The 13,539-nt window shown below is 37.0% G+C and overlaps 1 protein-coding gene across 1 annotated transcript in view; it reads left to right on the forward strand.

Annotated features, from left to right (window-relative positions):
* Positions 1–13,304, forward strand: part of LOC110113224 (MLO-like protein 1) — a 27,580-nt gene extending 14,276 nt beyond the window's left edge. Inside the window, exons 10-14 of the mRNA XM_020845694.2 lie at positions 11,047–11,087; positions 11,649–11,858; positions 11,938–12,005; positions 12,893–12,953; positions 13,041–13,304. Coding sequence (XP_020701353.2) covers positions 11,047–11,087; positions 11,649–11,858; positions 11,938–12,005; positions 12,893–12,953; positions 13,041–13,304 — 644 coding nt within the window. The remainder of the gene's footprint in view (positions 1–11,046; positions 11,088–11,648; positions 11,859–11,937; positions 12,006–12,892; positions 12,954–13,040) is intronic.
* Positions 13,305–13,539: the final 235 nt, after the last annotated feature.

The raw sequence follows: 13,539 nt of genomic DNA on the forward strand, positions 1-13,539 counted from the left end.
AATTAGTTAATTTTAATTATTATAAGTAAATATAATTAATTAAATATGATTATAATTAATAATTAATTATTAAATTACATTAATTCCAACAAAAAAGAAGAAGAAAAACCCTTTTGCCCTCGAATCCACGAGGCCACCTCCGCCGGACGCTCAAGAGTATACATTTTATAACTTCAATCCCTGTTCATCGAACGTTTGCAGCGGGACCGGAGAACCACCTATACGCAGCCTCTTTTAGCACGTAGGAGGGCAGCCCAGTGCGAAAGCATACGACGAGGCGGGTAAGCCCTATACACGCTCTTGTAAGCGTGGTGGGACGGTCTCGCACCCGACACCGACACCGCAATGGGACACTGCTATGTAAGTATAATTCCTTAAAACTAGATTCCTCATTTCTCGCGTTAGCGGATGACCGGGAGAAACCACCTATCACGCGCTCTTGTAACACGGTAGGAGGGAGCCCGATGCGTAAGCTACGACGAGGTGGTTTAATCGCCTAAAATCCCATTTTTTCGACGTTTGCGCGGCCGGAGAAACCAGCCTATACGCGCTCCTGTAGCACCGGTAGGAGGAGCCCGGTGCGAGCATACGGACGACGGTGGGTGAGGCCCTTATACATGACTCTCTGTAGACGTGGTGAGAGAGTCACTGACTATTCTTGACCGGGTACTACTGAGGCCCCATACACGCTTGCTTGTAGCGTTGGTGGGATTGAAATTCCTACGGCCGCGATGTCTACCAGACCACCTGCCCTACCCGCTCTCAGCTCAGCCGCCTCGGTGGGAAGGCCAGCTCCCCTATTTCCCCAAAACGGAGGATATGTCGGGTGCTGCCAAATTTTCAATTGAAATGTACAAAGACTTAGTAATATTGAAAGGACCCCTTCTTGAGCCAACAATACAAAAGCCTGCACTTGAACAGAAGTGCACAGATAACTTTGGGGAAAAAAAAAACCTTTAAAATGGGGAACAAGAAGGGGGGGGGAAAAAAAACATGTACAGATGAACAGTGGACTGTGACCAATTTCAGAACAAAATCTAAATGGTTTCCTAAAGATCAACCCAAATGAAAATTAAAATTCCAATTTGAGATAAAAAATTCAAATCATCTTTGGAACCAAGAAAAAATGAACTTGGCAAAGATCTTCAGAGGACTCCTGCGAACAATTTTATTTTGAATTCGAACGAGTACTCGAATGAACCACAAAACTTGAGCTTGAATGGAGTCAGAAATCAAAGAGGGAACAAGGAATCAGATTAAAATTGCACTTGATCCGATCAAAGACTTAAATCGTTCTTTAATTGTGCCATATACAACATCAAGTGGGGGAGTGGGTGACTCGGATGACCCGGTCTCTAACATGACGACTTAACCTGGACTCAAACAATTGCAAGAAACAAAACTCGGATCATACACGGGAAATTCAAATTCAACCAAGAGCACTCGTTCACGGTCAAAGTGTCACAAAACACGTTATAAGACCTCATGCATGAAAACCTAAGACAATGCACTGCATGTGTCTATTGATTGAGATGCACATACTGCGGACAAACAATGAAGGAGCCGTCCCCTGTTAACAAAAGTACAATTAACAAACCACCTGAGATTGTGAAGGTGGCATGATGTAGCAACAATGGGTCTCCTAACGAACAGTTCCAGGAGCTCGTAGTGGAATACAACGGGTTCTCCGCAAATATATACAAGTCACTTGTGGCATAAACAATAGTGGGTTATCGTAGGTACAACGAACACTGTGGGCCACAAGTATATATCACCACCGACATCGTTTGATCAAGATCTTCAAACTTTTCGGGTACAAGGGCGACTCGGATGTACAAAAGGTACACTCCCTGGCAAAATCAGAAAAGGAAGGACTTACAAAGTAGAAACCAACTCTTGGTGTTGTCCAAGTCTCTTCTTAGTTCTATATTTAAGAAGAAAACAGCTCTGGTACCAAAAATACCGGACATAACAAATTCTGCTAACTGAAGATCCTAAATGAGTATCCCCCAAACCAGCAGGGTCATATGACTCCAAAGTCCAGAAAGACTCTCCCACCGATGATTTGAGAAAGGTGATCAACATCAAAATTCCAATGCATCGGATTCCGCATACTCGTGCTTAGCGGACAGAAGCTGTACAAAGCGCCTCAAATGAAAAGTTGTGCGCAACTCAAATAGCCTGTTACCTACCACAACTACAAATATTTCAAAGTTACCCCCTGCACATGCACTATTAGTTTGTAATACATATAGTTACACAATGGTGGATATAATCTTAAATATCAATATAAAAATCACCACAATGGCCCTGTGTGAGCGTGTTATTGGTACACACGCTGAACGCCTAGAGGATGTTGGCGCGGGTCGATTAAATGAATTCTAGTTCGAACCCGATTCCTTCTATACTGGATCAATAGAAGTCGACAGGGTTTAAACCTTTTAACAAATAACCATGGTTGTGGGATGATGTATTTGTTTCAATACATTCATTTAGGCCTTTCAAGGCTTACAATCAAGAAAAATCAAAACAAAGGCGTAAAGCCGTTATGAAACCAGATCCTCTAAAGTGGATTAAATGAAGAGTAGATAGGTTCGAGATATCGGATTAAAAATATGCGTCATGAAAGTTGACCAGAAATGATTTTTTTGTACATTCATATTTGGCCTTCAAGGCTTTCACAAAGAAAATTCATGAAACAAAGGGCACAAAGCCTACAAAGAAAATCTGATCCTCGACAACCGCCTGGTTCGAGTCGACAAAGGTTCAATTCAAAAATGGGAAATGACCCCACCCAAGTTACACCCCACACGATTGTGGCCGTGTTGAATGCAAATTCAACCGGAGGTCTTCACAAATACTTTTCAAAAATGTCTTCCAAAAGTCCTTCAATATTCTAAAAACTCCAAAATGCCACTCAAAATCTTAAAATTCCAAGTACTGTTTACTCTCGAAATCCACACCACATCAAAGCACTAAACGCGCTCATCCATTTACCTCCGCAACAGTTTTGTCGAGGCGCGACAAATTAAATTTACTTCAGCTCACAAAGAGCCAAATGCCTAGTAAAAATATCACTAGGATCCATTCTCAACATTCTCCTGCTTTAGTAGGGACTGGTACGTGTCCTCTAACGGCGGTCTGCCGCAAATGAGCACTGCAGGATTAAACGGTTATGACCCGGGGCCCTCTGACCGAGTGGTTTTGCCGCTAAATGGCACACAAAATACCGGTTTATGGCCAGAGACAATACGCCTTATTGGCACTAAATCTTGACGATATAAATCAAAGGATATGATCGAATAGGGCACAAAGCCCCTGTTAGATTAAGGTGGATTTTCAAATTTGTCCCTTAGACAAATATTTCACCCCAGGTCTACAAGGTCCCTTGGACGAAGCAAAACCCATGCGCTTGCCGACAAGGATCCTTCTTTCAGGTTGGTTCGACTTAACCTTCCTCCTGACTAAGTAGACCAGGGACCACGATGGCCCGGGACGACGGAACCATGGGATCTAATGGGTCTATCATCCAATTCCCCCACCATCCGCTTTAAGTGCAAGATAGTGCAATTTCCTATTTTTAAATATCAAAATACCCAATCCAAATCCAAATTCCAATACTCAAACCATGCGCTACTATTATGCCAGATAACACGTATATTCTACGCATCTGATCAATGACTAGCTAATCCGGAAAGCTTATCATTCGTGATCGGGAGGAGGTAATTAAACTATAGGGGCTTGTCCTATAGGAAACCGAACTCAGAATCAGTTAAAGTTTCTCGCAAAATGAGGCGAAATCTCTGGTTAGTGCTTATCTACAAACCCATCTGCTTCCAAAATTTACCTCGAACTTAGTCAACGTTAAAACTCACCCTCGCCTAAGTAAATGCAATCAGTATTGCGCGGCGGGGGCCGGGGGCCGAATTTTTGGAGCCCAACATTTTATAGACGAATTATTCGCAGGTTCAATTGTGATTCTTGCGCCTTATCATAGATTGTTTAAAGCGGAAGAACTTTTGTGTGGAATTGGATCAAACAACAAAATAATTTTGAAACGATCAAGACCCACCTTGATTTTCAGTCCTGTACTTGCCTTACCATATTTTATAGCAAACCTTTTTAATGTGGATACAAATGTTTCATGAATGGCCGTCGGTGAGTCGTGTTTATCTCAAGATAACCAAGCCATTGAGTTCTTCATAAAAAAATTAAAGTACGCAACGGCTACCGGGCCTCCCCCAGTTATGCCACTACGCGTCGTCACGCCGCGTCCTTCGAGCCTTGAAGCCAAATGGGAGTATTATTTTGCTTTCACCAAGACGTTTAATTTTATGTAGTGCATCATCAATCACTATAATATTTGAACACCCATAAGAGTATTAATTGGTGCATGCTCGCGTGGATAATATTCCTACAAAAAATTTAGCTTTGTCCTAAAGCACAAGTCGAGGCAGCCAAATCGAGTAGGTGGATGCACTAAGTAGGCGTTCGACATTGATCGCCAAATTACAAATTGAACTTACGGGCTTAGAATCACGTTTAAAAACCTTCATAACCAAGACCCCCGACTTTGCCAAGCCATGGCGAACATTTTAAAATTGGTTCGGCAACAAGACCTTGGGGAGACTATTCAAATTTGCCACGGGATACTTTTTAAAAGGTACTTCTTTAGATCCCATCTTCTTCGGTTAGAATGCATTGATAAAAGGAAAATGATGGGAGGAGGGTTAGCGGCACATCTTGGGAGAGGACAATGGAACAAATTGCAACAACGGTTCTATGGCCACATTTGCCAGCGAGATATCTTCTTGATTTATTGAGAGGTGCCAGTGTGTCAGACTTTTACAAGGGTGTCTCGAACCAAATGCCGGTGTATACCACGCAGACCAATACCTCATGTCTATGTGGAAGATTGAGTTATGGATTCATAACTTAGGGGTTGCACGCACAAAAACAAAGTGCCATTCCATTTGGTTGTGTTGATAAGATTTTCTACGAAACCTTATAGACTTCGTAGGAAAACTCGATTGTCTTGGAATCCGCCAGGTCTACTTCCGTCGGTGAGATTGTCCGCTACATGCCTCCCTCAACAGTGTTTCACGTTAACCGATCGTGATGTGAAGATAACATTTAGCATTTTGCGCGTGAACTTTGGGAAGCACCTCAACACTGAAAGTCAAGTCTACAGCCTCAGCTTTTCATCCGGCGTAAAGCTGACAGGCAGACAGAGGTGGTTAATAGGACTCTTAATGCGAAACATGCTTAGGTGTTTGGGTAGGACCAAATCCTCAAAATCAGACTGGTTATGTAAGTGCCTGACAGCCAGAGCTGAAGTATGTCATTCTATAATTTTTAGCACTGTGCCAAATAAAGATTCAACATGGATGATGCCCCCGCTTCAAGTATCGTAAGTACGCTACAGATGTATACCAAGATTGCCGAAAGTTCAGTGTATGACTGAACTTGACCATCATTCCTATGGATGTCATTATATGTACAAGCAGTATAGTGAAAAATTTTAACTTATGCTTGATGATGTTCGCCACAAACTGCGAGCAAATCTCAGTAATGGGAACAGTTAATACAAGCTTGAACACTGATCTACATTCGCTCACTCAGATAAGCTGTTTGTTAAAAACCGCGTGAACTAGTAATGGTTCGCTTGCGGAAAGGAAAAAGATTCATCACAGGAATTACTCTACACAATACTTAGTCCACAAAAGAAGATTGGCCAATAATTGCCACTTGTCAAGAAGACTAAATCATTAAAGTACCCATATTGCAATTATGACGTCTTTTACTATAGCCGACATACTAATATTCTCACAGTGCGGAGATGCTTACTTCATGTTAGAAAGATTATCTATCCGGGCTAGTTCCCAGGGTTACTATTGATTTTGTTATGTGAATTAACTCCACTTAGGGCAGAGCGGAGTAGTGCTCTGAAGTTTGTTGAAGAGGAGGGAAACTGATGTGTGGTTCACATAGCTTACCCTATCCTCTCCAGAGCAGGATGCGAGGAAACTCCGATTTACTTCACCAATGCTAGTTACACAACCACTACTTTTTTTATTTTTTTTACACAACCACTACCTTATTTCTTAAGTTTATACCTAGTACTTACTAAGAATATGAGTACTAAATTCATTTCCAATTTTCTTATTTTTCCTGTTTTTTAGCAACTCAGCTCTTTTAGGAGGTATATTCATGATCATTGTATGGAGGACGCATAGCATATAAATAATATTATCTACTGATTTTAACCATTCGATTAGAGCTAAATGCTATTGTTTTTTTCCTTGTTTTCCTTGCTTTCTGCTCTATTCTTAATGTAGGATCAGGACTGCTCCACGTCAGCGTACGACGCTACAAACCTCGGCTGTGTGGCGTTTCCACGGAGTCATAGTGGCGGTTCAAAATCCATGATGGCACTACGTATGTTTGTTCGTGCAAGCTGAAATTTAGTGAGATGGGAGTGCCGTCGACACTCAAACTTGCGAGAGAATTGTTTTTTCTTGTTTTTCAGTAAGAGTTGAGTCCTTTTGTGGTTTCCAATGTATCTCTTTGTATGTTCTATGTGTGTGAAACGATGCAATGGGTGAAGAGAAGCATAGAGAGTGAGAGAGAGAGAGATATATACTATTTCTCCCAAAATTTCATTGAGATGAATAAAAAATTATTGTTGTCTGTGGTGGTGGCTCCGAATGTTTCACTATTCTGAGTTATCATTATTATCGCTGACTATCTATGTTTTACTGATTTTATTTAATTCTATGCTTGTCTTGTTACTGTTTTCTTCTTCTGTCTGTTTCTGTGTGGTTTTACTCCAACTGGGATGTCCGGTTGAATCGCTCCACGCTAGGTATCTCGCGTCGCGAGTTCAAAACAATATGTCTTGCTATGGAGGATTGCTTAACCAAATACTACTATATTTAGGGAAGTTCTATTCTCCATACATGTACTAATTGAAGGAAATTTGGAATTTCTACTACTCTAGTTTCTTTTATTGGCATCCTGATGTTAGACATTTTAGGTTGTGTATAGCAAGTTTTATGTGATCTGCTTTCAGAGAATCAGACTACACCACCAATTTTGATGCCATTGGTTTATCATGGATGAGTATGTCCAAATGTATGAAGTGAGCATCTTTTTGTCTTTATAACTCCCCTATTTTGTTTTCTTAATTTCCTTGATTGATACTTTTCCTTAATCTTTCCATTCTTTATTTTTCTATGGTGATTATTTTTGCTTTAATCCTTGTTCTAATCAGACTCACTGCGGAGATAATTCCAAAATTTAAATTTTCACAAGTATATGGTTCGGGCTCTTTGAAGCTGATTTCAAGAAAGTTGTTGGGATAATGTAATATAAGAGATATGAACTAATCCACATAAAAGCGATGTCATTTTTATGAAATATGCTGAACATTTCATTTAAAATTTCTATTTTTTCCTACCATTAAAGTTGTTAGCAAGGGAAACTCATTTGTTGGATTTTCAGCTATATTAATGTGTTCTGAATAGTTGTCTTGAGGTATACTTTTAATTAAAATCTGGCGCTCGGAATAATTCGTTAACGTGTCCTTTGTTTAATTTCAGCTTCGGTACCCTCTTTCGTGGCGTTCTCTTTGTCGTGCGTATCTGTCCTCATTTTTGAATTGTAGTCTGTAAGGAGTCAACTTGCATCATTTGAACTATTAAATAAAATGTAATAATAAAGTTGCAAGTATAATGTAGTATATATTAATTAAGTAATAGAGAATATTACTTGGTATGAATATGATCAGTATTATTATATTAAGACTATAGTAATTACCCAATTAAGAAATAATATCTATATGTACTGTACCTTACTACTTACCTACCTTTACTTATTTTACAATTATACTATATAATATCCCCTATACTATTATTTCTACACCTTATACTACAACTATGCTTACTTACTATACTATAATATACTATAATATACTATATTATGCCTACTATTACTATTATACTACATATATCTACTCTCCCCATTACTCATTACTATATACTACATCTATACAATCTATACTATACAATATACTATAATTATACTATACTTCTATTTTTTTCAACTATACTGATAATATACTAAACTACTTACTGTACTATAATATAATCAGTATAATGTTTATATTATATTATATACTTATGCTCATACCTACTCACTCTTCGCCTCATAAACTTCTATTTCTACTATACCTCCTACTCCCCCTCTGAGCCTCACCCTATTACTTACAATATTATTATACTTTTACTATGTTTCACCTCTTACTCTTCCCTCTACCTATACTATATTTATATTATATTACTACTATAATACTCAACTTATATTAACTCATTTACTATACTATACTCTATGCTTACAACTACTATCTACCTCACTCGTATCCATATATCTATCCCGTACTCGCCATACTAAACACTATTACATATACTATATACTCTACTGATATATACTTACTAAATATACTATACTATACAATTATACTATTTGTATTGTACTATACTACTATACTATAACCAGTTTCTATCCACTACTATACTATACTAACCATATTATTATTACTACTATTTGCTACTCACCCTCACCACTCAGCTCATCACTATCACTCTGTATCTCGCTCACTCATTCTCACACACTCACTCTCCACTCACTCACTCTCACTCACTCTACCCCTCACTCAATCGCCCTCACGTGACCCTATCCTCTATTGTGCAGTATAGTATAAGTAGTAGTATAATATGGCTATAGATATAGTAGAGTATAGTAGTTATAGAGTAGTAGTAGTATATATATATACGGTAGTTTATATAATATATGTAGGTATATAGTATAGCAATAAGTCTCAAGCTAATAGTATGGATATATTTAATAGTTCAGTAGTACGCTCTCACACTCACTCACTCGTCATAGCTGTAATACCTCATATCTTAAATACCAGCAGTCAGCTCAGTTCACACGTCACTCTACTAGGCTCAGCGCATACTAACTCATCCCTATAGCACTTCACGCTCGCTCACTCACGCTCACCCTATACGTACATAACTAGTAATGTATAATAATAGTATTTTAAAGCCAGAAATGAGTAAGGGAGGATATAGTATGATGTGAGTATATGTGAGGTAGTCTATATAAGCCGATATAGAGTTGCAATTATTTTGAGTAGTTATCTATCTAGAAATTCCATTATAACATTGATTCGATTATGAGTGGTAATAGGATTAATTGTAACCAATATTTCGTGGTTTGCAGAAGACTGATGAAGAATAGTAGTAAGATGAATGAATTTAGAGTGATATGTATAAATAATAGCCCCATGTCTAGTCTATTGAAAGTATTGATACAGTTACTCTTAGTTACGCTCTCCTACACAGTCCTCAGTGAGATCGGCTACTCTTCTGTTTAGTGTAATTATATAACAAAGTGTAGTCTATCCACAATATAAGTAGTTTAATATTATATATAATAAGTAGTAGTATAATAATTAATAATAATATAGTATAATAGTATAATAGTAGCATATAACAGTGTATGTCGGGTAGTATATATAAGTATATAGTGCCTCACGCTGTACACTATAATATTAGAGTTGTAGTATAATATAGCCCGGCCCCGTCGTCCTTAGTACCGTTCTGAGTAAAATAAACCTAGCTCTATTTATAAGCCATATAGAATCCCTCTCGCTCAGCACACCTCTACTAGTGTGTCACCTCTCGCTTCTGGCGATGATTAGCAGTGTTAAGTATCGTATCGCTCTAATGATATTAATAATAGCCCGTAGTTATAGTATAGTTATAGTTGTTTAGTTATATATTTTGTTAGTTATTATAATGACTAGAGTAGTTGTTATACGTGGATCGCTGATGGAGTAGCAGGAAGTATGGGGGGTATAGTATATTGGTAGATAGTACAATTATAGGATTATAAGGCCCTATAGTTGGCAAACAGTTTTAGGTATAGTTTAGATGCCCATGAGAACATTAAGGGAAAAACTATCTACAAATACCCTATAATAATAAAGATGGTGTGAATATAAGTAAGAAGATAAAATAGTAAGCTAGTAGTACTCGCTGTAGTATATATAGCCCCTTTGAATAAATATGAATATACAGTAGTAAATCGTTTATAGTGTAGGTTTTCTGTTACGTATATTTCAGTTATGTATTGGCAGTAGTTTATCAGTATAATGTATACAACATGGCATTATGAGCTGCTTAGAGCTATAGTTATAATTATAGTATAATGTAGTTATATAGTATAGAGTAGTAGTAGTAGTAGTAGTATAGTGTAGAGTATAGTATTATATAGTAATATAGTATATATAGTGTAGTATATATAGAGTTGTAGTAGTATTATAATATAGTATAGTGTAAATATATAATATAGAGTAGTAGTATAATATAGTTATGTAGTATAGTAGTTGTATATAATATATAGTATAATATAATATAAAAAAGCATAGTTGTAGTTATATAATATAGAGTAGTAGTTGTAGTATATATAGTGTAGTGTATATATTATAGAGTAGTAGTAGTATAGAGTAGTGTATATATTATAGAGTAGTAGTAGTAGTATAAAGTAGTATTATAGTATAGTGTAGTTATATATTATGAAGTAGTAGTAGTATAGTGTAGTATATAATAGTTATAGTATATTATAGTATAATATAGTAGTATAGTATAATACTATAATGTAATATAATGTAATATAGTAGTGTAGTAGTATAGAAGTATAGTTGTATAGTATAGTATAGTATAGTATAGTATTGTCTAATATAATATAATATAGTGTGGTTATATAGTATAGAGTAGTAGTAGTATAGTGTAATAAATACCTGTGTTAGATAAATTTTCATTATTTTCACCACTCATCTATGTAGTCTAGTTCTTGAAGTACTGCTTCTGCTTCCAATATTTTCCTAGACAAAATTTAAAATATTATTGTTATGGAAAGAATTTATTTGATTGAAGCGCTGCTCTAACAAGATGTTGTTTGTAATTTTATTCATTGCAGGTTGGCACACCTATTTTTGGATAGCATTTATTCCTTTAATTGTAAGTATTTAGCATGAAAGAAACGAAATAGAAATAATAATAATAATAATAATTTGAGCATTGGAGTTTGAAGAGATGCCCAACTTTGTTTAGATTCTCCAGCATTATGAGAAGTCTGAATATTGTTATATTAGTAACTTTGCTAAAAAGATTTTAATCATTGAAGTTCATGTATTATTATAAGAGCTGTAGCTTCTCTACTGAATATTTTACATCATATATAAAATGAAGGCTTCGTTTGTGACGGTTTTCTTACTGCTTCTTAAAACAGTTTTTTAGTTTAAAAATTAAAATTTTTAAAGTAGAAAGCTGCTTTAAGCAGCAGTAAGAAAGACATCCCAAACGAAAGCCGAAATCACAAATTTTTAAAAGCTGAAATTTAAGTAAATGATTCACTGCACAATGTCTTATACGGCACAATTTGTACTAATTTATTTTCCATTGGTCTCATTGTTGATGGAAATGGATGTTAGCTTTAGAATTATTATGAAACAAATGTTTATATGCTTCCAAATAAAGGCACTGAATATAATCCTTTTCTATTTCTTCTACATTTGACAGCTACTCCTTGCTGTGGGAACAAAACTTGAGCATGTCATAAGCCAGCTGGCTCACGAAGTGGCTGAAAAACACTCGGCTATCGAGGGAGATCTAGTTGTGAAGCCTTCTGATGACCATTTTTGGCTACACCGTCCTAAGATTGTTCTATACTTGATTCACTTCATACTATTTCAGAATGCCTTTGAGATCTCATTTTTCTTCTGGATTCTGGTAAGAAGCATCATCTTTGCTTATATTGCAGAAACTACAACGTAAAGAATTTAATTCTGAAGTTGTTTTCGTCTGGCAGACTACTTACGGTTCCAATTCCTGCATCATGGAAAGAATGCGTTATATTGTTCCAAGACTTGTGATTGGGTAAGATGCATCTATCTAATTACTGCTATATTTTTTTCCCACTAATTAAATGAGTTGTGATCGCATGATAAAAGAAAGTATCCATTATTTGTGGATTATTTTATTGAAAATATTTTGAGAATTTTATTGTATGTTGGACTGACTTAAGTTTCGATTGATAAAGAGGGGCGTACTGAATTTATGTTGTATCAGCAGAATCGCTAATTAGGCCTGTAATTCCCTATAATTAAACTATAGTGAAATCTCTAGTAGCAATATCATGATGTAGCAATCAATTGAGTAACTGATAGGAAAAACTTGAGTTCGCAAGTAGCCCTAATACGAATACTTGAGTTCAGAAGCAAACCTATCACTAATTGGTGAAAATAGCGAGAATAATACAAAATCTGGGCGAAATTAGCCCCAAAATGTTGCATTGCAACAAGGGAATCAAAACCAAACAAACACGAAAACAATATACAAGTGATCCTCAAATTGAGAGGTGGGTCGTTCTCTTCTAATCTCTAGACAAAGAATCTAGAGCCAAGACGCCAAGGAACTCCAAGAGAAAAACCAATCAAAGCATGCATAACCCTAATCCTAAACAAGCCATACATTAATTCCCTAATTCAAACATCCTTAATTCAAAATTTTCCCTCTCATCTTAGCCGCCAAACCTCTCTCATCAATTTACTTCTAGTGGGGCCCACTAATGTGGGAGGCAAAAGGGAAAGGAGGCGGCAAGTGCCGCCTCCTGTAAGCCTGAGGCCGGCTGGGCCGGTTCAGGTTGAATCAGCCTAACCTAAACCTATATAAAATTCATTATGCTTTGTGTATTTATCTTTCTTCTATGTTTTCTATTTTTTTTCCATCCTTTGCATTTCCACTAAGTTTTGACTATTTTGTAGGTTGATCATTCAAATTCTATGCAGCTATAGTACTCTACCACTGTATGCTATTGTCACTCAGGTGACCTATAGTGCCATAATTCCTTACATATACTCTTGAAATCCACAACTGATACTAATCTTGATACTGTCACGACTGGTTTAACAGATGGGGAGCTCATTCAAGAAGGCTATATTTGAGGAACATGTGCAGCTAAGTCTGATTGGGTGGGCTCATAAGGTGAGGAAGCGCAAGGTCCATCGAGGCAGCGAAGCCTCGTCGACCAGATCAGGCAGTGTGGGATCGAAAGATCAGTCGTCGAGGGGAGCTCATTTACAGAAACTTGATCAAGACGATTTAAACGAAGATGGTCGGGTCGAACCTCAAACGAAATCTTCAACTCCACTGAACACAGGTCCAAAATCAGTATAGTCTTTTGTTTTTTGTTTTACTACAAGCCAGATCTTGTTGTAGAGTTAGTTGATAGCCATATCAGTCTTTTGAGGATCCTGCAAGAGGTTAGGACAGCATTAGTGGTTAAGCTGATGAAATTGTATACCGAACGCTTGTTATTTCAGTTGCATGTTCTGTTTTGAAGGCATGCCACATTGTAGATTCTGCAAGCTTAGAATGTGCTGAACCTCTGCTCTATTAGCCTACAAAAAGT

Source organism: Dendrobium catenatum, unplaced genomic scaffold (assembly GCF_001605985.2).
Source record: "Dendrobium catenatum unplaced genomic scaffold, ASM160598v2 original_scaffold_144855, whole genome shotgun sequence".
Lineage (NCBI taxonomy): Eukaryota > Viridiplantae > Streptophyta > Magnoliopsida > Asparagales > Orchidaceae > Dendrobium > Dendrobium catenatum.